This window comes from Ammodytes marinus (assembly GCF_949987685.1).
Source record: "Ammodytes marinus genome assembly, chromosome: 2".
Taxonomy (NCBI): Eukaryota; Metazoa; Chordata; class Actinopteri; order Uranoscopiformes; family Ammodytidae; genus Ammodytes; species Ammodytes marinus.
Genome location: NC_137231.1, coordinates 3397563 through 3423868, shown reverse-complemented (window position 1 = coordinate 3423868; position 26306 = coordinate 3397563). Strand labels below are relative to the sequence as shown.

The 26306-nt window shown below is 41.5% G+C and overlaps 1 protein-coding gene across 1 annotated transcript in view; it reads left to right on the top strand.

Annotated features, from left to right (window-relative positions):
* abca2 (ATP-binding cassette, sub-family A (ABC1), member 2) overlaps nt 1-26306 on the top strand; it is a gene marked incomplete at both ends in the record, with an annotated part of 90325 nt that overhangs the window by 9611 nt on the left and 54408 nt on the right. The window contains 3 exons of the mRNA XM_080038105.1: nt 18270-18363; nt 23600-23711; nt 25418-25581. Of these exons, the coding sequence (XP_079894231.1) occupies nt 18270-18363; nt 23600-23711; nt 25418-25581 (370 nt within the window). The remainder of the gene's footprint in view (nt 1-18269; nt 18364-23599; nt 23712-25417; nt 25582-26306) is intronic.

The following is a 26306-nucleotide window of genomic DNA, read 5'->3' as shown; positions in this document are numbered from 1 at the left end:
AGGGGAATCGATTGGAAGTTGACTGAAGTATGTCTAACTGTTAAATTAGTGTGTTCTCATAATGTTATCTCATTTGTTAAAAATTATATGCCCCTATATTATGTGGATTACGACCGACTTTTGTATCCAACTTTATTGTACACCAATGTGATTGGTCGTTTTTATTTTGTTTCTGTATTGAAGTGCATTCTGGGTCATTGACCGTTAATTGAGACTGTGCACATGCCATGGTTGCTGCTGATTTACCGGAGCTGTGAAGAAGTGAATAAACTGATAAATGAAAGAGATGCAAGACGTGATTCATTATCAACATGACAGACGAGAATGAAACCTCAACACTAACTCTGCTCAGATAGGTGCTACAATACCTTTTCCCAGTTGACATTTTACGTCACAGACCCAAACAATCAAGCAACAAGTTAGCAAGCGGAGATGTGGATCATTTTACAGCTCCTTACATATCTTATGTGCTTGTCACTCACAGCTTTCTTCTTCTTGCTGGGTTGTTGTTCTGTTTTGCTATTGGGCTTCTGGGTCAAAGCCTCCCAAAATGAATGCTACATTTCACCTAATATTATTAGGTGAAATGTAGCATTCATTTTGGGAGGAACTGTTGGGTATTCTATTTTTTTATTTCAAAATGAGCTCAGGTCCTGCCTCTAGTCCAAGTCATCTATCTTCTCCTCTATTCTTACTAGTATGTGGGGCAGGACTTGGGTTCTTAGGGCCACCTCATGTAACAGCAGTTGTCTCCGTCTTGGAGCAGCTGGGGGGACACTGAGGCACGGGGGCTGCATTCATTCAAAATGTTAGCCTAAGTATTAAATATGTAGTAGACATACACTGCTCTTTATGATACAAAAAAATACACGGCACAACATTCAGCTTAACATTTTATTTATTTGACGCACTTTTTAGATGTTAGTTCCTCTTTTAATGTGTCATTAATGCTAAAGCGAGCGATTTATTTCCACCGTTAACCGGCACGTTGTTCCTATCTGCTGGTGGAGCAGGACGGTGGGCGCTCTCACAGCTGATCGTTGCCGGGTCGGCTTGTGCAGCTGACGGCCGGGCTGACCACTCGTGCCAAGCGCTTGCTGTCATACAGTAAAACGCTAAATGTGTTATTTTTAGTTTTTAAAACCCTTTTGAATAGTGCTATCTAAAAGGGCCAATACATTCTAATCATTCAAATCTCTGCAGACCTGTATTTATTTTATGGGGACCATTATCGGACAGTTGGTGCGTCTTTTTCTCCTCCACCACTTATATTATGCCCGCAGCCCCGCGTTGGTTGCATTTCAGAACAGCAACACGCTTTTTTTAGTGGCGATTTTGAGTCAACACCAACGCTGTTGACCGCAGCAGTTATTTCCTTCCTAATTGCTGCCTTCTGTCGTTCTTTGATGCTGCTTGTAGGCTAATGCTCCGAAATGAAACTCTTTTTTTTCTACTTTCGCTGTTATTCTGTCAATTTCTACTTCAGGGAAGTGCCGTATTGCGCATATCCATGTCGTAAAACCTCTGGACGAGGCCTCTAAACTGAGAAAATATAGGGGCGTGATACGCTCGTTTTCATCCGCCGCATTTATCAATAATGGCCTGGCGTACGCTGAGATTGGCGAGATACGCCTGTTTGATAAATACCACGCGACACCTGGCGTAGGGAGGTATTTGCGCCAGAATCTGCACCAGTTTCCACGCAAAATTGATAAATGAGGGCCATTGAGACCAGCACCATCTCTGCACAGCCCCACTTTTTGCACAGGTCCTTAAATACAGCCTTGTCCAGTTTCTTAAATGTGTTTGGGGTGATGTTAAAATCTGTACCCTCAATCTCTGCCCATATGTTTTCAAAGATACGCTTGATGATCTCCTCTGTGTTTCCAATAGTCCAGCTTACCTTAGCTTCGCTGAATGTACGTGAAACCAGCTTCTCAACTAGTACCCTCAACGACATCTTCCTTTGTTCTTCCTTAGCTTTGTTATCTATGACAATTTCAGTTGCAAAAGGCTCACTCACTTCTACAGCAGTGACCTCCGGCAACTCTGTTGGTGACCCAGCGCCCATTAATGCCAGTGACACCCTTCTACTGTGGTGGAGGACCTGAGTATTAACCCACCAGCCCATCAACGCCACACAACCCCAAACTTTTGTCCTAATGTCTGAATACATGTGGTCATGTGACGGAAGAACAGTCACACTCCTACAGGTTGCCTTTCTTGTAATCGGTTCTGGGATATCGAGCGCCATCCCATCAGTAATGTGAGTGTAGAGGAGATCTGATAGTTCTTGTGTAAATACCAGCATTTTATCGCTGGAAACATTTTTAAATTTACGGAAGACACAGACCTCCTTTCCACTCTGTTTGTCCCCCTCCTCTGTCAAAAGCAGAGAGTTAATACTTTCTATTAGTGACTCCATTGACTTTTTGCTGTCAATCTTCGGGTCAGGGTTGAACTTATTTTTCAGTTTTGTAACTATGTGATGAATGGATGCTTTGGCGAAGCGCTTTGCGAATAAGTTCTTCATCTTGCCTCTGACTCCTTTCATGACTGGTTTGGCCATACGTGGGGATTCTGGACTTGTATCTTTAGCATCCATCTCATCTGAACTCTTTTCAATGATGAGCTGAGCAATTTCCTCTGCTGCTTGATCAATCTCAATAGATGTTTCCTTCTTCAGCAGCTCATAGTCAGAGTCAGACACATCATCCAAAAGAGGTTCTATCATTTCATTGACCTCCTTTCTAATCATATGCTGGACAGCTTTTGGTGTTGCTTCCACCAAGCTGTCATGTGAGGAAAGCTTTTCAGGGGTCTCAGCTTTTATGGAAACTGAATTGGTATTCATTGATGACTGACAGCCGTCATCAATGACTACCAACGCAGTTTCTTCACTGTCCCTCTGTCTGACTGGTCGCGGTGAGCACAGGGTCTTAAACTTGCCTCCGAATGCCTGTACCATTTTACATTATATTAATGGACACCTTTTCACAAATTATTCAGTATCTGTTTAGTTAACTTTAGTAAACAATTGATCTATTAATTTTATTTATGTGTTTTAGATTTATCATGTTTTTGATAATTATTTCTCCATTTTGCCAGCAGCTGCAGTTGACAGTGTGCGTAACAGACACTGTGAATCCTGTTTATTAAATAATTCAAGTCAAAGCTCCACAAGGTACAGCTACAGTCAGCGAAGGAACATTATTCAATATTAATGTGTCACCACCATGTCAAGTCTTTTTACCTTTTATCTTTTACGATTTAAGTGAAGTTACAATCATTCAAGTCTCAAGTAAGTTAGGTCTCAAAGCAAACCAGTCCAAGTCTCTAATGAAGGAATGTCGCTAGTCGACGTAGTTGAAGTTGTTGATGCTTAGAATGTGTTGAGGTTGATTTTCAATGTCGACGCATGACTCATACAAGTCATTATTACTGACTTTGAAAATGGCATCAGGCAACAGAATCCGACTCTCTCTGTACTGACGCAAGTACATTAAAATGTTTTAATAAATAAATAAATTAGCTGTCATAATAAATATATTAACTGGGCTGGTGGGGTTGGTCTCGGTCAGATAATCTAACCTCGATCATGGGTTAGTAACAACCTCATTAATTTATCATGTTTTTTAAGTGTTCCTAACATGTACAGTATGTCCACATGTGGAGCACCTATTATAGCATCTTATTTGATCAGAAGGCCTTAACTTTACAAAACAAAAAAGCCAAAGAATGAATCATCTTGGCTGGTCCCCACATATGCTATTGTTGAGCACAAAAAAAAATGAAATTATTATGATTTGTAAAAATCATAAACCCTAGTCACTCTTTTATTATTTCTGGAAGAAACTCAATGTATAAATAGTTAGTAACACACATTTTTTTTAATGAAAGTATAGCCAGGGAATTTGATTTGACCTAAAATAGCTGCTCCAGCAGGATTAAAAGCAGAGGGCTTTCTCTTTAATAAAATAGGTCCAGCCCAGATAAATCCTGCTCAAAATCACCAAAATAGGCCACCCACACAGCAAAAGCTATATTCATTATGGCCCATAGAAAACAACTGCTGGCAGAGAGTCCTTCATTACCCTTTGGCTTCCAGTGTGTGCCAGGACGCATAAACTATGGCACACAGGCAGCAGGGATTGGTGCTGGGGGGTGCTGGGTTTAACCCTGTGGTGCAGTTGGTTTGATGTTTTTATTAAGTTATTTAGGGCTTGTTTTCAGTCTGCTGATGTTGTAATATGGAATCGTATAAGTGAAGGGAAGTAGCAGAGAGTTAGCAGTTAGCTCCGGCTAGTTTACAGAGTCGCCAATCCTTTTTTATATACAGTAACTGTCTAATATGGTCGGCAAATGTGATTTCAGCACTGTGACGTTTTCAATATGTCCCCCAGATCAATGAAGTCAAATATCACTCTTTTTGTATAGGTCTGCGTTGGTCTCCTTTAAATCCAGAGGGGAAGATCTCAAAGTCAAAGTCTTTTATTGTCAGTTCTGATATATGCAAGACATCCATAAAATAAATAATAAAATCCGATAAAATAAAATAAAATATAGAGTTAAATAAGATAAACATAAACCATATTTACATTTACATAAGATACATTCTAAATACTATAGTTCAAAGGAATGTTCTGTGCAATATAAAAAGGCATATATAAATCTCTGTCTCTTTAGCTGTGTAATGCTCTATACTGTGTCTGTCTGCTGTCTGCTGTTTGCTGCTTGGAAAATAGTGTACGTGATTTTTTTTTTTTACTTTTTCCCTGTGGCTCAAACTGTAAAGTTAAGAAAAAGCATATGGCCACATCGTTTTCACAAATGATATCATGTGTGATACATTGTTATTATTAAAAACCTTGATTATATCCTGAATGCCCCATGTTTCAGATCATAACCTTCAACGTCTACTTTAGGGATGTCACCAGAACCCAAGTAGTCAACAATAGCTAAATTCTGAAAATGTAAAAAGTACTTGATTTTTTTTGACATTACTGTACGTACCGTAAGTACCAAGGGAAGAAATTATTCTGGAACTGACAGGGGCAGCATATAGTACACATACAAGTGTTCTAGACTGCTGTAAAATGCAAAAGGAAAAAGAACGTATAGACAGTTCTCATATCCTGCATGCCCCATGTTCCAGACCAAAACCTACATTTTCACTACTGATCAATCATGTAAATCGTGCTAACAGTTTAACTAGATGGGCACTTAAGGCTCATTTATGCTCTACGTTACATACACATACGGATACAGACGGAGCCTTCTGTCCGTACTCTGCGTACATTACGTCCGTATTTCTGCACGTATCCTGCAAGCTTGCGGATGCGTACCAAACGGACAGAACGGAGCATTACTACCGAAGATCACGGGGGGCGCATAGCCAACAGTTCACTTTCACATACTGTACATTTGTTTACAAACACAAACGAAAGACATAATACTTTAGATAATGTCTTAACTTTTGAGGAGAGGTTTTTGTGAGTTGGTACGACATTACATACACATTTATCTATCTATGAAGTTACACGGCCGGGGCACAGGGACAGACAACTACAACAGAGCAGCATGAGCGGGGATCGCACGGGGAAGAATGTCAGCTAGACGGCAGGCTGACGGCAGCAATAGAGAAGTGCCGGAGGTCCGTGCGAGACTAGTTTGTTTGACATGTCGTGATTAATGTCCTCCTCACAGACCCCCGCTGTCTATAATACAGCCTCCAGTTTAGCCTCTTCCATCGCTACGGTAGTAGGCCTATATCGCTAAAGCTGTTTCTTCCATGGACCTATTATAAAATATTTATTCCAGTTGATTCGACTGTTTGACTCTTCTTCTTCCTATTTGAGTAACTTTTTACTCTGAGCGGCGATGCTGCCCACTAATGGTTGATTTGCTTAATGTCGATTCCAACATAAAGGACGCATGGAAGTATGAGGGCAGTGACGGATATAACGTTGTAAACGTACGTCTCTATTTACGCACGGAATTGGAGCATAAATGAGCCTTTACAGTGTTGGTAAAGCTCTACAGCTGTATGTTTTGGGCATGAGTAGAACATCTGGTGTGGGGAATTTTATTTATATTCTATTGTATGTTCAAATTTCACTTGGTAACTAAAATGAAGTTAGAGCAGACTAGTGCAAAGCAGAGCCGAGACAAGCAGCTGCATTGTTCATCTGTTTGCCTGGCTGCGTAATATAGTGACAGCCAGGTTACATCAGCCCTCCTCACTTATTCATCCTTTGAATTTATTTGGAATTCCGCTAGTCACTTTGCTAACTTATATCTGTTTGTGTAGCGTGCTGTAAGTCCAAATGGCTATCATGTCGTCGTGCTTGGGAGTGGGACTTTCGCATGCTTTGAGTTCCTGCTGTTTTCTAATCTATAGTTAAGCTGAGTGGCAAAGAAATTTGTCACAATATTTTTGATTTTGTAATGGTGGACATCAATATATATTATATATCATGGTTATATGAACATTCTATGGTCACATTTCCATTCATTTGGATTAAGCATGCAACGGCAAACATTGCCATACAAAGCTGTTTTTTAAAACTTTTTTTACATTAATAATACATCAGCCAAAACGTATAATCACAGCAGTGCTGTACTGTGCCATGAGCAAACCAAACAGAGAGTTTGAACTGCACAAGGCCGCTTGGTTATGAAAGCACCATGCTCATGTGAACACTGAAACATGGCCAGGAGGAATGATTACAGAAAGCAAAATCGGTTCATATAGGCACCTGACTAGTATTAATAGCGGCAGTGGCGAAGTGGGTAGGGAGATTGCCTCTGGAGTGCAGGGTCGAAGGTTCGATCCCCGCCTACCTATCACATGCCCAAGTGTCCCTGGGCGAGACACTGAACCCCAAATTGCTCCCGATGGTTCAGAGGGTGCCCTGCATGGCAGCTACTGCCATCGGTGTGTGAGTGTGTGTATGAATGGGTGAATGTGGTAACAATTGTAAAGCGCTTTGGGGCTAAAAAGCGCTATATAAATCAAGTCCATTTACCATTTTTATAGACAGACTGTAGAATTGTGAACCTACTGTACATCTGTATATGCTATCAATGAGATGGATCATCATGTGATCAAAGAAAACACTGTAAATAAAGCACATGTGTACATGTCAGATGAGGACTACTCTTAACACAACCAAAGGACTGATGTCAAATTGCTCATTTCTGACTTTTATATGATTTATCCAATATACTTTACAGTCAAAACTATGCGTGCTTGGAATGGATTTAACAGGAAAAAAGGCGAGGATGACAACATAGTGAGCTGGTGGCACGTCAGCTGAGAAAAGTGTGTGTGTGTGTGTGTGTGTGTGTGTGTGTGTGTGTGTGTGTGTGTGTGTGTGTGTGTGTGTGTGTGTGTGTGTGTGTGTGTGTGTGTGTGTGTGTGTGTGTGTGTGTGTGTGTGTTGACAGAGGACACATGGCAACTTCTGTTCCTGTTTGGTTATACTGTAATGATGCAAGTCACGATAAACAGAATAAGCTGCATTTATCCTTTTAAAGATACATTCTAACTTCCTCCCTGCTGTTGGATTTATTTACTTATATTTGGCTCCTGTTAAATCATTTCACAAACTGTGTCCTTTAGTTCCATTACTGCAGGACACATTTATATATCATCCGCTCTCTAAACTCTACAGCTAGCTGTGCAGCAGTGGATGTAGCTCAGTGGGTAGGGTGGTTCAATCCCCCATCTCCCCACCACATGTCCAAGTGGCCCTGGGAAAGACACTGAACCCTAAATAGCTCCCGATAGTTAGCTTGTACCCTGTGTGGTAGCTGCTGCTTAGCCTGGCACCTACCTACTTCCGCTCAATTTTCACTTCAGTAGTCAGTCTGGGTGTGCGGTGTATTCGTGGGTTTTCTCTTTAACCGGTCCAATCAGCGAACAGAGCGAGTGGCTGAGAACGATGACGTTGAAGTTGCGCTAAAGTTTCAGTTGAATGCTGCGTTCCTTTAAACTCGGAACTCGGAAATTTCCAACTTGGTAGTTCCGAGTTCCGACCTGTCTGTGTTCCAGTGCATCTGCGCGGGAAAGTATGGACGCCTACAACCTTTCTCATCCAAATAATTAAACGTTAGGCTCTAGCAAGTTACCGTTGCCAGGTACCGGTAGATCCATAGACTACAATATGTAGTGAAGTCGGAAATTTCCGAGTTCCCTGTACAACTGGAACGCACCGTCAGAAGCCGACTCATGACATACATCACGACGAAACGCTATGCGATTGGTTGGCTAATCCAGAGTGGCACTGGGCAGATCCAATAGTTTTAAACAGACAGCTGCCTCCAAGTGAGTGAACGTTTGCCAATAGCACTGTTCCAGATCTTCTGTACAAATGAAATGAAGTACGATGGTCTGGTTGGACCAGGCTAGCTGCTGCTGCTATCGGTGTATGAATGTGTGCCCCAGTTGTAAATAGCTTTGGATTAAAAAGTGTAATGTAATGGTTATAATTTGTAGATTCACGATAAATCCTTTCCTGTATTTTGGGCAGATATGGGTTTGTAGGGTGTGAAAAGGCTCATTGTTTGGGTTCAGACTTGATTGTAGCATGGATTATGTCAGCTTGTCGTGGTCAGATGGTGTGAAGTGTGAAAGGGTGAGGTTGCGGTCTATATAATGTTCATTTTGTTTCAGCTATATTTGGTTTCCTGGGATGAGAAGTTCATGCTTTAGGTTTAGTTACTTGTAATTTCATATTGCAGGGTTAAAGCTGCCCACTGTTCAAATTTGTAAAGACAAACGTTAGGCACTACCAATAAATATATTTTACTAGTAGTCATATTTTTTGCATTCCTGTTTATAATTTGAATTGCAGCCTACAGGAGTCGAGACGAGGCAGCTAGCAAACAAAAGAGACACACTGACTGAGAGTTTTTATTTTTTATTAGGCACCCACTAAATCAATAATGCACAGACACTGCGGAGAATGGCATAACATAATAACATAAGATGTCTTCCTACCTTCATGCTTATTTGCCCAAAGCAACCCATAACACATCCATAGAGCCCCCGGCCCTTTCCCCTGCTTCTTTCTTTACTCTTTAATCCCGTGCGGGCCGTGTCTGCAAGCTACAGGTGCAGCTCCGCTATCATCGCACCCCTTTTGCACCGGGTCAAAGGGCAATATAGAAGCCAGATTAATCTGCGCTCATTTTTTTAACAGGTTATTTTTTCTGTGATTAATTAATCTAAATGAACGCGTTAATTTGACAGCCCTACTCTTTAATAGTATAAAAGTAACATTTCTGATATTCCCAGAATACATTTTTTCCGTGCCTTTCATGATACAGAACAACATAAAAGGCAAACGTGTGAAGGCATACGGCTAAAACTCTTCAACCAGTAAATGAGAGCATTGAATAATGATCACCAGAGGTTGTTGCTATCACTTAACAGAAAAGTTGAGCAATAGAATGTTTTACCAAAAACATGAATTGAACAGACAGGAATGCCCAATCAGAAGTAGCAGTAACAAGGACATGAGGAAGCCGGATCCTGTACTGACAAAGCCAGATCTCTTACTGTCTGCTGAGTGCTAAGTCTGTGTGTGTGTGTGTGTGTGTGTGTGTGTGTGTGTGTGTGTGTGTGTGTGTGTGTGTGTGTGTGTGTGTGTGTGTGTGTGTGTGTCACCCTGGGGAGATGACTTTGTCCTCACGCAGCGGAAGTTGGAGACAGTATGGTGACACAGCGGGAAATGCAGAGGCCACTGTTAGAGTAGAATAACTCTGTGCACCTTTATAGGAATTGTTATTTGCATGATTGAGCATCACATATTGGACCACTCACAGCCAATCATATAAACCTGCCTTCAATGCATTTCCATATCATTTACAGTCATGGACAAAAGTGTTGGCACCCCTGGAACTCTGTCAGATAATGCACTGTCTGTCTCACCCAGAAAATGATTACAATAACAAGTGCTTTGGCATTAATATATGTGTTACATGTGTTTCCAACTATAAAACACCAAAAACAAAATACAAAAATGCCAAATCGGATACAATTTGACACAACACTCAACAAATTTGGTAGACCAAAGGGTTGGCACCCTGAACTTAATACTTGGTTGCACAACCTTTAGAAAAAATTACTGAAAACAGTCGCTTCCTGTATCCATCAATACGTTTTCTACACTTCTCCACTGGAATTTTGGACCATTCCTCCTTTGCATCTGCTCCAGGTCGCTCAGGTTTGAAGGGTGCCTTCTCTGAACAGCTGTTTTTAGATCTCCCCACAGGATTCAGATCTGGACTCATTGCTGGCCACTTTCTCTAAAACCATTTCTGAGTGCTTTTTGAAGTATGCTTTGGTTCATTGTCCCATGACCTCTGACAGAGACCCAGCTTTCTGACACTGGGCCGTACATTGCGCTCCAAAATTCCTTGATAGTCCTCCGGTTTCATCATCAAGGAGTCCTGTGCCAGAGGCAGCAAAGCAACCCCAGAACATCTTTGAACCTCCACCATGTTCGACTGTATGGACTGTGTTCTTCTCTTTGAAGGCCACATATCATTTCTGTAACACATTGATGTCTTTTACCAAAGAAATTATCTCCGATTTGGCTTTTTTGTGTTTATTTTTCATTGCAATCAAATGACGTAAACATATTAATGCCAAACATTTGTACTTGCAAACATTTTCTGGGAGAAGCAGTGCATTGTCTGACAGAATTCCAGGGGTGCCAACACTTTTTTCCATGGCTGTATATGCCTGCTCCTGAATGTACAGTATGTGTTTGGGGAGATGGTATTTTTGGCTCAGCTTTTTCTTTAAAACACACACGCACTCTCACAAACTGAGACTCAATTCACATACTGCAGCAAACTGTAATCTGGGTGCTTAATAGCTTGGTTACTTACTAAATCCCTAGCCGTTTTTTCAATATCTTCTTGTGCAGCAAATACTACATGAAGGTTTGCATTACTGGATTGGAATGTCTTAATATGCTATATATTCATTGGCCTTTGTTTACCCAATTTATTATTGTAATAGGCTTATGCAGAATAGGATCTTTTGAGTTGTAATTTTTTCCGATGTCTGATCTGCTCCTGTTTTAAAGTTGTATTCCTTAAGATTTCAGCTTGATTTGGCATCATAAGTGTGGTTTAATATAGCCTGGAAATCCAGACCCACATCTAGAACGATAGAGGGTCTGGCCACGAGCAATATCCCTTCCCAACTGCACGCAATTGGATAGGCAAGGCAAGGCAAGGCAAGGCAAGGCAAGGCAAGGCAAGGCAAGGCAATTTTATTTATAGAGCACATTTCAGGCACAGGGCCACTCAAGGTGCTTCACAGGGTTAAAATCAAATAAAGAATACAAATACAAAAAAAAAAAGGAACAAATTTAAAACATGGATAAAAATCCAACATTTAAATAAAAGAATTAAAACATTTTACCAAAAAAAAAATTACAGGTTAAAAGGGAAACAAGAACGTTTTGAGACCCGATTTAAAAGAGCTGAGAGTCTCAGCGGACCTCAGACTCTCTGGCAGTCCGTTCCAGACATTGGGCGCATAAACGCTGAATGCCGCCTCTCCCTGTTTAGTCCTAGCTCTGGGGACTTTTAAAAGACCTGTCCCAGACGACCTAAGGGCTCTGGGCGGCTCATAACGTATCAGCAGATCAGTAATGTATTTTGGCCCTAAACCATTTAAGGCTTTGTAGACCATCATCAATATTTTAAAATCAATTCTTTGAGTGACAGGAAGCCAGTGTAAAGACCTAAGAACTGGGGTAATGTGATCTACTTTTTTGGTCCTAGTGAGGACTCGAGCAGCAGCGTTCTGAATTAGCTGAAGCTGTCTGATTGATTTTTTAGGAAGGCCTGCAAAGACACTATTACAGTAGTCAAGTCTACTAAAAATAAATGCATGGACAAGTTTTTCTAAGTCCTGCTGAGATATTAGCCCTTTAATTCTCGATATATTTTTAAGGTGGTAGTATGCTGACTTAGTAATTGATTTAATGTGTTTTTTGAAATTCAAGTCGGAATCTATCACTACTCCAAGATTTCTAGCTTGGTGTGTGCTTTCTAACATAACAGATTTAAGCTGTGCGCTGACTTTTGATTGTTCATCCCTGGCACCAAAGACAATTACTTCAGTTTTGTCGCTGTTTAATTGAAGAAAGTTTTGGCACATCCAGTCATTGATTTGTTCAATGCATTTACTTAGTGCTTGAATCGGACTATAGTCTCCTGGTGATATGGTTATGTACATTTGTGTGTCGTCTGCATAATTATGGTAGCATAATTTGTTTTTGTTCATAATCTGAGCTAGCGGTAGCATGTATATGTTAAACAGAAGAGGCCCAAGAATGGAACCTTGGGGGACCCCGCATGTAATATTTGTTCGCTCGGATGTGAAATTGCCTATTGACACATAGTAGTCTCTTTCCTTTAAGTATGATTCAAACCAGTTTAGCACAGTTCCAGAAAGTCCAACCCAGTTTGCAAGTCGATCTAGCAATATGCTGTGGTCAACTGTGTCGAACGCAGCACTGAGATCCAATAAAACTAATACAGAGCTTTTGCCACTGTCTGTGTTTAAGTGGATGTCATTGAGGACCTTAACCAGAGCAGTCTCAGTGCTGTGGTGTTGTCGAAAACCTGACTGAAAGACATCAAAGCAGTTATTCATTGCTAAGTAGTTATTTAGCTGATGATGAACAGCTTTTTCAATGATTTTGCTTAAAAATGGTAGGTTGGATATAGGCCTATAATTTTTCATGAGTGATGTATCTAGATTGTTCTTTTTTAGGAGTGGCTTGATGACAGCTGTTTTCAGGGCCTGTGGGAATACACCAGTGCGAAGTGACATATTGACAATTTCTAGGACATCTGAGGCCATACAGCTAAAAACAGTTTTAAAGAAGCCTGTGGGCAGAATGTCAAGGCAACAGGAGGAGGAGTTCAGGTGTTGTATAATGTCATCCAGGTTTTTCTTGTTTATCAGAAAAAACTCTGTCATGGCATCTGAATTTGTTTTAAATGGGTACAGAGATAAAACATATCTTGAACCTGGTATTGATGCAGTGACAGCTTGTCTTATTTTATGAATTTTCTCAGTAAAGAAGGAGGCAAATTCATTGCAGGCCCTCGTGGAAAGATGCTCAGACGCTACTGACACAGGAGGGTTTGTTAGCCTGTCAACAGCAGCAAACAGGGCATGTGCATTGTTGCTGTTTTTGGTGATGATGTCAGAGAAGAAAGACTGTCTTGCATTTCTTAGTTCTAGGTTAAACGTGCGTAGTTTCTCTTTGAAGATGTTATAGTGAACATTTAGATTTGTTTTTCGCCACCTGCGTTCTGCTTTACGGCACTCTCTTTTTTCAATTCTGACCTGAGGGGTATTTCTCCAGGGAGACTTTTTTTTACCAGAGATGATTTTCACCTTGATGGGTGCAATAGCATCGATAACATTTGTAATTTTTGAGTTGAAGTTACATACAAGCTCATTAACTGAGATACAGGGGAGGAGCGGGGACAGAGAAAATGCCTGGATAAATTGTTCACTCGTGTTTTCAGTAATATACCGTTTTTTGATAACCTTTGTTTTTGCAGTTGTGTGCAAAGATGTTGTACTCCCAAAAAACAAACATGAATGGTCGGAGAGACCCACATCAGACACTAAAAGGTTTGAAATGTCCAGGCCCTTTGAAATTAATAAGTCCAGGGTGTGACCTTTGTTATGTGTAGGCTGGTTTACGTGTTGAGAGAGTCCAAAATTTTCCAGTACATAGCATAGTTCTTTAGCACTTCTGTCCTCGGGTTTGTCCACATGTATATTAAAATCCCCAACAATCAATAAACAGTCAAACTCCATACAGATTACAGACAGTAGTCCAGTAAGGTCATCAAAAAAGTTTGCACAGTATTTAGGTGGCCTGTAGATATTAATAACAATAGCTTGAGAGGCTGAATTTCACTTGAGAGCCACATATTCAAATGAAACAAAGTTTCCATAAAACATCTTTTTGCATGTTAAAGATTCATTAAATAAAATAGCAACTCCACCACCTTTCCTATGAGCTCTGGCCTCACTCTCGAAAGTGTAGTTGGGGGGGGGGTTTGACTCGATAAGAACAGCTGAGCTGTTGTCTGGGTCCAACCAAGTTTCAGTTAAAAACATAAAATCAAGATTGTGCTTGGTAATAAAATCATTAATTAAAAATGTTTTACCTGACAAAGATCTGATGTTTAACAAGGCCAAACTCAGTGTGTTTGAATGTGAAGCATGTGATAGCACTACAACCAATCAGAGCAATGAACAAGGTGACGTATTCAGCCCCGTTCGTTTAGCGAACAGCGGCGTTTACTGGTAAATTACACTTTTCCTGCATCCAGTCGGCAAAACAACACTTTCTTGCTAATAAAAGATTTGAGTGCCTTCTTCTGTTTATTTTTTTAAAGAAAAAGCTAAGTCCAAATCGTTAAGTGTCGAGGCCAAAGCCGTTCCAAACAACTTGCATCTATCTTTGTTGTCTACTATCACAACATCGACGGCGCATGCGCAGCACTGTCGTTATCCGGTTACGCCCGCCCCAGAGCCCCATACATAGGGCTCTGGCCCGCCCATATCAGATAGAACTGAGTTAATGAGCTCTAATGGTTCGTGTGCAGAGTAGTATGCGGGGCAAATTGAAATGTGCTAGTGGAGAGTTTCCGGATTTCCGGGGTAGGTTTAATATGCTCCAGGAAACACTTGTTTCAAAGAAATGTGCAACAGTAGAGCAACAGTGCAGCAAAACAAACTCAAGTTGTTTTTTTAAAACATGTATTTATTGTTTCACTAACAGGGTCAACAAGCTTACAAACGGCTTGACGTTACTTCTCAGTCTATCAAACAGACTGGTATTTGCTTAACACAGTAAAGTTGTTTTAATAAAGAAGTAAGACATGACTTACAGTAGCCGTCTGATTTCATGTTGCCTGTTTTGCCAGTAGGACAGTGAGGTTTACCTGCTGAACACCTCACTGCGGATGTTTCTGACTATACCATATACTATTTGACATATTTTAAAAACTGATATGCCACCAAAAATGGTCGATCGCTTTTAATGTGAAGCAGCTGTAGTACGATGTTGCCTTATGCATTAGCAGAAAGGTAAACCATCTGGGATACCTAATACTACTGTCCCTGTGTTCCAATACCCAAACTTCCTTGCTATTTTTAGAGTGGTAGAAAAAAGATTTAGGATGCCCCAATTATTGTTGTCAAATGCAGCAAAAAATGCTTAAAAAATACCTACCCCATCCGGTCGAGACTTTTTATTGTGGAAATCAGCTGCTTTTTGGTGATTCTGACCCACAATCCACTGCAGCAGAAGTTACAGTACGTCACATCGGCGGGACCTCCGTATGAAAACAACCAGGGAGACAGATATATAAAGAAGAGGCAAGATCAAGGTGCGATGTGAAATAAATAAGTAAAAGTGTGTCCCCTCCCAATTGTATGGTATTGCTAACGCTGGAGCTGAGGAATATTACCCAATAACTTCATTGTTATTTCAATGAATGTTGTGGGTGAAAGTTGGAGGCTATAAGTCTCAAACAGGTTGATGGGAGCAGAATCGTTCTCAAACCAACAGGGAGCCAAAAGATGCAACAGAGATTTGATGATAGGCAACGGAAGCCAAGTTTGTTTCTATAGCACAATTCAGACACAAGGCCATTTGAAGTGCTTTACAGGGGCAAGATTAAAATACATAAAACACATTAGAAAATCGAATGAATAGAAATAGAACATTTAAATAAAATTAAAATGACAGGTTAAAATGGAAACAGAAAAGTCTTCAGACTTGATTTAAAAGTGCTGAGAGTTGCAGCAGACCTCAAGTTTTCTGGGAGTTTGTTCCAGAGATTTGGTGCATAAAAACGAAAAGCTGCTTCTCCTTGTTTAGTCCTAACTCTGGGTAGACCTGTCCCAGACGACCTAAGGGCTCTGGTTGATATACCCTTTGATATACACTTTGCATATTATAAAGTCCATTGTTGGTCTTATAATGTTAATGAGAGCAGCTTCAAAGGCGAAAACCAAACTGAAGTGGGAGATGAGGCTCTGGGCAAGCAGCAGAGGACTTGACCTCTAACATGTAAATTGTGAAGGGAAACTGCAGTATCAGTCCTCTGCTGTTTGATTATTCTAATCAGTAGTTTGCGTTGGTTCTTCAAAGGCATGGAAATCAATGTACAGGAATTTCGACAAGAGGCAAACAATGTGTGAGAATTTACATAAATTCATGTTTCATTTCTTTGCAACACAGTGTGTATGTGTGGATAGTGCTCATGTGTCAAATATGTATATGTATTTCATAGAGATGATAAGGGAGGTTTTGTTTCGTGTGGACGGGTGTATCAGTGGTCTCTTGTCTCTGTCTAAAAGGCTTGTTTGTATGACCTTCCAAGCCTGAAACACACACACACACACGTACACACACACACGTACACACACACACACACACACACACACACACACACACACACACACACACACACACATACATACACACACACACACACACACACAAACACCAGCTGTGTATGTGTGTATGAGTTGACGTCCATGACAGCCACACAAAGACATCTTGGTCCCCATTGCTCGGTGTTGACAATGTAATGAGATGCAGAAACACCACACACACACACACACACACACACACACACACACACACACACACACACACACTTTGAAACTCATGATTTCAGGCAGACAATTCATTGCCCTCATGTGGCCTTGTCACCAGACAATATGTTGTGAGATGAAATGCTCTGGGCCCGGTTTCCCGTTAACGTCCTCTCTTAGCGAGCTACGAAGACTCCTACGTTATGACTTACCAAAGTTGTTTACCTCTGTAGTCATGGTTCCCGAACGGTCTCTTAGGAGAAACACTCCATACGTCGCTCGTAGACGGCGCTGTCCAGAAAGAAAGTGCTGAAGTCGATTGCTCAGCGCTCGATTTTCATGCACAGCTGCATGACAGCACTAGGCTATATTATAAAAAGTATTGCAGTCTTTGCGGATAAAAGATTGCTAGAAATCCTTCTAGGCCGAAACATTTATTTAACACTAGAAGCGCCAGCGTTCTCTTTATATGCTGCGTAATCAAATCTACCCGTGCATTTCTAGTTTAATATAAAGTCATAAATGAGTTTGTTTTATAATTTAAGTATCTTTAAGAACACTAATCACGTTTCGTGGTGGGTCAGTAATGAAACTGAAAGTAGATATAATATCGCAAATAGCCTATATCAATAAAAACAGACGGCCAAAACAGCATCCAAATGAGCTAAAATCCTACATACAATAAACAGTAACATGGCACACTTATTTTAGGTAAGCTCTTATTGATTATTCATTCATTTTTTCACATGTTTACATGTTTTGAGGCGGAGGATCCGACGCACTCTGCCCGGCTGCTGTCAGCTGAGCCGGACGAGCCGTGTGGAACACAGTGCGGAGGTTCTAGTGTTAACCATGGTCGAACAGTGGAGGAGATTAAGATTAAGAGTGTTTTCAGCAATTATTTTCTTCATGAATGCTTTTAAACCATTGGTGTAAGTTTAGGGTTACAAGTATTGTAAATTACAAGCTTTCTGTCCTCTTATTAGTTAGGCGTACTTCAAAATAAAAGTCAACTCACGTGTGTCCAGTGAAATGCTATTAGTGTGAACCAGTGAAATGCTTTTAATGTGAAGCCTTAGCCTTCGTGCTCTTTTTGTTTGAACAGTAACTTAACTGCTGCGCGCTGCTGTAGAGAGCCGTGTCCCTGGCATTACAGGTGGTGACAGCAAACATGCTCAAATCAGTGTAGATTTATGTGAGTGTCTTTACTCTATTATCCACTGTGCTTAGTTGGGAAACGATATGCTTCACATTTGCACTACACACAAACTGCCACTATGTAAAGGGTTAGCCCAGTGGCAGCCAGGAGCAGATGCAGTGCATGCAGACTGCACATCCTTCACACTCCCTACCCTAATACCCTAATGTAACCGATCGATATGTGAGAGAGTTGGCAAACAGCAATCTGTTCCACACCGCGTCACCCACATGCAGAGGGAGATGGAAACTGACAAGAAGACTTTCTTTGGTTAAAGCCCCGTGACTGAGATTTTAGCTTGTAGCAGGTTTCACTGCACTGAAAGCAGGCTTGGATATGGACAGGTTTAGGTGAGAAAATGCAAATAAATGTTATCTATCTATTGTCTTTTTCCCCCCTCCAGTGGGTGCTGGCCTTTGAGATCTTCATCCCGCTGGTCCTCTTCTTCATCCTGCTTGGTCTGAGGCAGAAGAAGCCGGCCATTCCTGTCAAAGAAGGTAGGCACACATGGTAGGACACAGAAGGCCAAAGCCAAGGCTGTGGGTCTTATTTGATTACATATATTCTAATATTACTATATCATATATTCCATATTATGCAATATGCATGCCAAACTTTCTCCTGACCCACTGGATAGTTTCTGGTGTGCACCAGAAAGTGAAAGATTATTTTGTTCTTATTTTGCCCTTGTCACCTTAAGGGGCGTGGTAAAAGGCTCTTGTTTTGCACTTCCATTCATTTCCAGCATTTCTTCAGTACTTAATGAGCTGTACTTTATGCAAATCAGATCAACTGCAGCTGAGCTCATTGAAATCACAAGAGTTAGTAAATAATACCCTGGATAAATTCAAAAATGTCAGTAATGAAAAGTGACCCTGTAATTTCGCCTCAGCAGTAATCAGACAGAGCTGGAGAATGGAGAGTATAAAGACAAATGTGTGGATATTGGTCCTTTCATGGGGTTTAGACAAATAAACACAGAAATCCTGTTCAAAATACAAAGGGCCTTACTCTACAATCAGAAGCCCTTTTTAGCTCATCAGGGCAGGATGGGTTGCTGGTTGGTGGGGTGGTGTTGATAACCCAAACCCTAACCCTAACCCTCAATGGTAAGCTTGTGGCTTTGTTTTGCCCTCCTGATGCCCCTCTTTAGATTAGCCCTCTACTGTAGCTGGTATTTCCACCTGGTCTGAAAGCAATTATGCCCGGCTTCGGCAGTGAGCAAACTTCTCTGCTTCTGATTGGTGAATTTAATAACTCCCAAAAGAGAAAGGGAGCAGTGCCATCTCTATCTACTGGTTCATGCCCTCAGTATGTCCACTGAATTGTGGATGAATCCCGAGAATAGGCTGATGTATTGATGAAAGGGTTAGGGTTAGGGTCTTTCTTTTTGCATAGGCGACCACCACAGGCCCTATAGTTTCTCTCTGCTAAGGATAGCGAGTTGAGAAGGTACACACAGGTGAAGCTGCCAGTCGTCAGCCGTCCTCTAAGATAGGATAGGCCATGCACAACTATGGAGTCAAGGTGTTCCTCTCCACAAGGAATGAATGAGGAGATGTGGAAGGGCAGGTGCTGCAGCCAGGGATTCATTGATATCTCCATTGCCTTGTTCCTGGAATGGCCAAAGTTGACCCTTGGGTTGATATCTCTGCCTTGGAGAGCCGGGTCGGGACAAGTTGTATTTTCTCCCAGTCTACGTTTAAAAAAAATGTATTATACAAATCTCTTATACAAATCTTTGGATCTGCGAATGAGAACAGGGCTTGTGTACCCCAACTAGGACTTCTCCAAAGGAGTCAAGAGCTTGAAGGTGAGGGGACATTAGATAAGGAAAGGCTTCAGGATATCTCTCTGAGGGAGGTGTGGAGGTCATAGGAGGAAAAAGGGTTGAAGGGGCAGAAGACACTGGCCCTGCGTTCCAATCCCCATACTTCCCTACTATTTAGTATGCCAGAAAAATATTTAGTATGTCCCAATACATGCAGGTCAATTGTAGTATGCTGAAAATACATAAATGCCCCCACTAACTCCAATAGCATTTTGGAGTATTCGTCTTTATTCTTGACATTTCTCGACATAATGAAATAAAATGTTCCTTAACAAAATGCTTCTGTACTTTAGTATGTAGTGTAGTAGCTACAAAGAAAAAGTATGTGATTTGGAATGCAGGGTGGGTCAGATTCCTGTGGTGCAGGTAAGCTGTTGTGAGGCAAATAGCAGACATGAATCCAAAAGCACAACGCAAAATAAATCAATGTGATAAAAGGCAAGTAGTGGTTTAAAACCACAATAAGTAATAAATGACATGAAAATAAACAGATGTAGAAAAACTAATCAGTAGGTTGGCCGGAGCCCTGACAATGGTTGCTTTTGCTGCTGTTACCAATGTGTGGTTTGCCTTATACCATGTGCTGTAGTTTATTTTGTCCTCAGTTCCCATTCTAGGCATGTTCTTTGTCTTTAGTTAGTTCTTCTTTGCTTCGGTTTGGTTCTCAGTGCACTGTTAATGTTTGTGTTGTTCTTTCTTTGACATCACCTCGTCTGGTTTCCGCTGTTCTTTTCTTTCTTTCTCTTTTTGTGGCTGTCTTTTCCCCCCTGCATGTTCTCAAAATATTGGATGGACTAGTGTGTAAGTTTCGTTTATAATTTCATTTTAACCCCTCACAACTTTTCCTGGCTGATACATTTATTCAAATGAATCCTGTGTTGGGGTGTGTTTCTCTGTCTGTGTGTACTGTACTATATATTTGCATAACCCGGATCCATACTAAATATCATTGCAGGCTATTCCCTGAACCTGAACATTTCAGTCACTCAGTGGCTCCTAACTTTTTTTCTATGTATGTTGAAAATGAATCCCACTTGGGTGATTTGCAATCTAGGCTTTGAAACTTTTGAAGGTCTCTTCCCTTAAAGCTATACTTGGTAGCCTTTGGTTTTCAGAGTTTATTTTTCGACACCTCTGGTAGAAAGTGGTCATTACGGCGTCTGTTCCTGCATTTCCCAGAGATCCTTTCAAAACACTGTCCAGGGGTGAAGACAGACTCTCAGGACTGTAATGGTGAATGGTGCAGGTTGTGGTTATGGTCCGATAGCAACAGCTCCGGTTAGCATGAAGACTCGGTAGGCAACTTGTGGGATTCTCCTCACTGTACTTTTATTACACATTGACCATATCAAGCCAGGTCTCTACGGCACTATATCTATTAAGCATACATGGGTTCAGGAACATAGTCCCAGATTCCTGCCTACACCAACTCATTACAAAATAAAGAATATAAAACGGAGACTTCACTCGTAGGCTGCATAGTTACATGCGCTACATGTTATAAAACCAACTGTTACAGGACACAGGGGGCCAAGCTCTCTAGTTAGGGCCTTTCTGATGAAATCATTTTAAAATGTACGACTGTAAAATAGCTGATATCCTATCAAAAAAACACACACCTAAAAAAAACACAAATTGTCACTTATTGAGCCAAGCAAGCTGCAAGACAAGCTTGATATGAAGGACCGACACACACACACATACGGACACACACACACACACACACACACACCGAAAAACAGAACCTCTTGCAGTGAGCCGTTCACCCCCGCGGTAGCTCCAATACAAGCACTGTCACTTGAACTCAAAACAAATGATGTTTCCAGGCACACGCTGAAACAACCAATGGTGAAGTGCACTCACTCCTTAAAGGCCTACTTCACCGGTTGGAATATGAAGGTGTATTGAACTCTGAGATCCTATGAAGTATAAATGTGCAAAAAAAAATGAAATCGGATCATCCTAGCCTGAGAAAAGGCAGAAAGAGTGTTTTATGGTCTCACTGTCTAACCCTACATTTCTCTTTCTGTGATGTCACATCACATTTATACTTCATAGGATCTCCGAGTTCAATACACCTTCATATTCCAACCGGTGAAGTAGGCCTTTAACAATAATACAACTAAAGATAACTTTAGTGTTTAGCTTGTGATTATCTTTGGTTTCACATGGTTTTACTGTATCAACTTTGATGGAAGAGACCTTTTTCACTCAGAATTTGTTAATTTGTTCCTCGTTACACCTGAGCTGCTGAATAACTGAATTCTTGTTTTCAACTGTGTGTGTGTTTGTGTGTGTGTGTGTGTGTGTGTGTGTGTGTGTGTGTGTGTGTGTGTGTGTGTGTGTGTGTGTGTGTGAGGGTGAAAATGAATCAACAGTAAGCTATACCTGCCTTCCGCTGTGAGTGTGTTCCTCTCTGTCCCTGACACACACTAGTCTGGATGCATCCTGTTCTTGTTTGCTGTATGCTGACTGAACTCTCATGAACACAGAACACCATCCTGTGTCACACTGTGTAGGCCTGATGCTAATGAGCTGTCTTCTGTCCACGTTACAACTGACACCCAAAAACACTGGCAGCTGGACAGAGAAGGACACACTTGTATGAATTCTGATATGAATAAATACTGTTCAAGAAATAACCTAATCTGTAATTCACACTAATAGCATAGTAAATAACAATTAACTGCAACCTATGGGTGTGTGGATTGTGTTAATTAGATGAATGTCTATGTATTCCCTGTGATTCTTATTCCATACAGGGTTGTGTACCTGCTTACCATGCTGTCTCAATACAATTCATGTTAAACATAATGATGGACACTGATGTGTTTAACACCTTAAAGCTGGGGTGGAGGATTTGGGGAGAAAATAGCATTTGGGATAGAGATTCGAATCCAAATTCCTCAACCGCTCCACTTGTTCTCTTTGATCCCTCCCCTATGGTCCCTCCCTGACACACTCTACACACCAACAACGTCGGTGCCAAAGTGAATGGACAGTCCCAACAGCCAATAAGAACAAAGAATCTGATTTTTTTTTTTTTTTTTAGAATCGGAGCCTCGCTCTGATTGGTCAAAGTGTACCCCTCATGTTCACTTTGACCAATCAGAAATCATATACCCCAGCTTTAACTTGATAACCTTTATTTATCAGCTAGCTGATAAGAGAGGACATTCTGTACCTCAGAGAAATATTTCCATTATTCAAACACACTGTGACATCATGTACCAGTGAATTATCCCTTTTGTCGATTGCTAGACCCTTTATTGTTATTAAAGTTCCCTATAGTACTCAACCACTTTAAACCCTTTACCACTTAGTCTTTAAAATCCCACTCACTGGTGGAAAAAATATGAGAGAGAGAGAGAGAGAGAGAGAGAGAGAGAGAGAGAGAGAGAGAGAGAGAAGGGAAACTGTCCAGCACAGTAACAGTAACCATGGAAACAACGGCTAGAGGAAGAGCTAAAGTTTTTTTTTATTCATAGAGAAGCTCATTCAGTCATCATTAATGGACAGATGAAAAAAACATAACAGGCCATTTGTTTTCAACAAAATGAAGGAAGGGCCTGTCGTATTTATTCAACATTGACATTATTAACATGGTAGCCTCTCTGACCTAACCCTGCTTGCCTTTTAGGTGGCTTTGTATGACATCTTGATTCCTTTGGCAACTTTAACACAGAATCTGCTTTTCCATTCTCATTAATCTCCTGGGTCCTGTGCCTTTTTCTCGACATAATAAACCACTTAACTGTTGGTCCTAATTCTGCCCTTGTTTTCCACATCTATATCCTCTGTATGTACTCGCCACCCTTCCCGCCTTACCTCTACACCCTCTCCCTTTGTCTTTTGTCTGTGTGTCTGTCCTACCACCCTGTCTGTCCCTCTCTCATGTCCAGCCTTCTACAGCGCAGCCCCGCTCACTTCAGCCGGCATCATCCCCATCATGCAGTCACTGTGCCCGGACGGACAGAGAGATGAATTTGGTTTCCTGCAGTACAAGAACTCAACGTGAGTTAAGAGTCTTATTAAAGGTTCAGTAAGCGGTATTGGTCTGTTTAGCTAACTTCCTGTCAGTGACTGCAGTTAGCAGTCCCCTCCCTCGTCCCCACGTCACCACATTAATGCACTGCGGCCTTCAAGCAGTGAGTTATTCAGCATCATCTCAGATCCATAAGTGTGATTAAACATGATAAAAACCATCAAAACAGACATTGGGAAGGATTTTTACCTGCTCCGCCATTGTAGGCGCATACACATTCACCCATATGTCGCTCTGCACGTGCACTGGCAGTGAGATGGGTGCAGGTTTGTAGCGTTCTCTCTTCTGATTGGTTATCAGTAGTGGGATCCCCGAGAAGTTTATTTGCCGATTACATGCAGAGTGGGTGACTGAGGGCCCACTCACACTAGGGCCGTTTGCCTGTTCCGTACTGCAGCAAGATTCAGCACGATTCCCCCCCCTCCCCACTCCTCCCGCTGGCCCGTGCTCACACTGCTCGTGGCCTGGGCACGATTGCACCTTGCCTACGTCACCGTGCGCGTTTAGGATTTGGAGCGTATCTACTTGTAGGCTATACGACTGTTTGTGAATGTTTTCATCCGGCCAAATTTGCATCATATATTCCACTTCCAAATTAGAGCAACGAGAATCCTTAATCTATTGTTTTTTTTTAAATGTAGCCTTGACGTAATAGGTCGCGGTGGACAGTCTCACATTTGTGCAGCACGCTGTTTATTATTAATATAACGGCCCGTCATCAGACCATACGTACCGGATGGTTTTATACACATCGATCGCTCCATCAAGTAATCCAAGTCAGAACTTTTTGTCTGGGCAGAGATCGTTTTTTTAAGTGTCTTTATAGGCTACTGTTTCCTTATCACTGGGCCGCGGAGTCCCGTTGTGTGTTGTTTTGTGTTCGTCTCCACCGCCATGCTTAAAGACAGTATTATGACAGCTGACGGGAGGAAAAAGAAAAAAATCATCTGACGAACGTGAGTAAACACGAAAACCTTTTTGCTTTGCTTTCTGCGCTCACCTATTTAGCTCTCTCCCTCTTTTATTAGCCCACACCTATGCCTACACACACGTTAATTCTCACGCATTTTATGTAGCTACAGTCCAAGTGGTGGGCAATTCTGGTGCCGACTAGAAAGGCAGCGGACGTTAACGGACAATGCATCCTTAATAAATTCACGTCAGGAACGCCGCCTGTGCGCTTGCTTGTGCGCGTGTCATCTCATTAGCATCTGTACTTTGGCCACGGCACACCTCTCCCAAGTGTGCCGTGGCCAAGGGGCTGTTCCGTGCTGGAATACGGATGGCGTGGTCACACTAGCCAAACGTTCTAGACTTTAGTATGCAAATGAGCTCGGGCACGGGGCCGCGGCCCTAGTGTGAGTGGCTTTATGAAACGTGCACACCATAAAAGTGATCACTGTATGAATAAAGAGCAACTTAAAACGTATATTTTATTTACATAAATAAATCTTATAGCACTTATTGGAAGTCGCTTTGGACAGTGTCAGCGAAATGAAAAATATAATTTAAGTAATGTAATAGAAATGTATAGAAAATAGGTATGTAAATGTAAAATAATATGTGCATTATCCAAATGTATATATATAGCTGCCTAACTAACATTATGTAACCTAACAATATATTGTCTTACTTAAGCCTTCATTGGTTTCTTGTCTAAATCCTTCTCTGTTAGTGTGAGCCAGCTGCTGGAGCGGATCAGTGAAGTGGTTGAACAGAATGGACTGTTCAGGTCAGACCGGCCTGGTTTGGGTCAAGAGCTGGAGAGCCTGCAGCGCCACCTGGAGGCCCTCAGCACCAGCCCTCTGCCCCCCAACTACAGCACCAACAACAGCCACGGTCTGAAACACACCCTGCGTTCCTAATCGCATACCCTTTCTTTTTTCTATTCTACATACTACATCTGACGATAAAAATAATCTAGTTAGTATGCAGTAGGCATACAATTGGGACATACTTTTACTTATTTATTTCATCATAACATCGCGCCTTGATCTTGCCTCTGGCTTTTATATCCATCGCATCCCTGTTTGTTTTCATATGGGGGCTCCGTCAATGTTACGTCACTTCACATGCGCAATGGATTGTGGGTCAGAATCGCCCAAATAGGATGCTGTTTTCAACACTAAAAATCTTGGCCGGATGTAGTAGACATCCGGGTACTTCTAACCATCCTAAATCTGGCCACAAGAATCGGGACATCCTAAATATTTTTTCTACCATACTAAATAGTAGAAAGTATGCGTTTCGGAACGCAGGGACAGCTATGCTTTAAAGGTGGAGTCAGTCAGTGCGTTTCCATGCAGACTTATAATCGGATAACTAAACGAATAAGACCTCAACAGGACTTTTAAACTGCATGTAAACACCTTTATCCGATCTACTTCGGACACAAATCGGCACAATAACGGACAAGAGAAGTCGGATAAGAACACCTAGATAATTCGTTCATTGTCGGCTTTCTCTCTGCATGTATACAGGGATCGGACATCGCATATCGGACTTCTCGTTCTGTGCTTGTGTGCCTGCGCGTGATAGGCTACACCATGGGTTATTGACGGAAG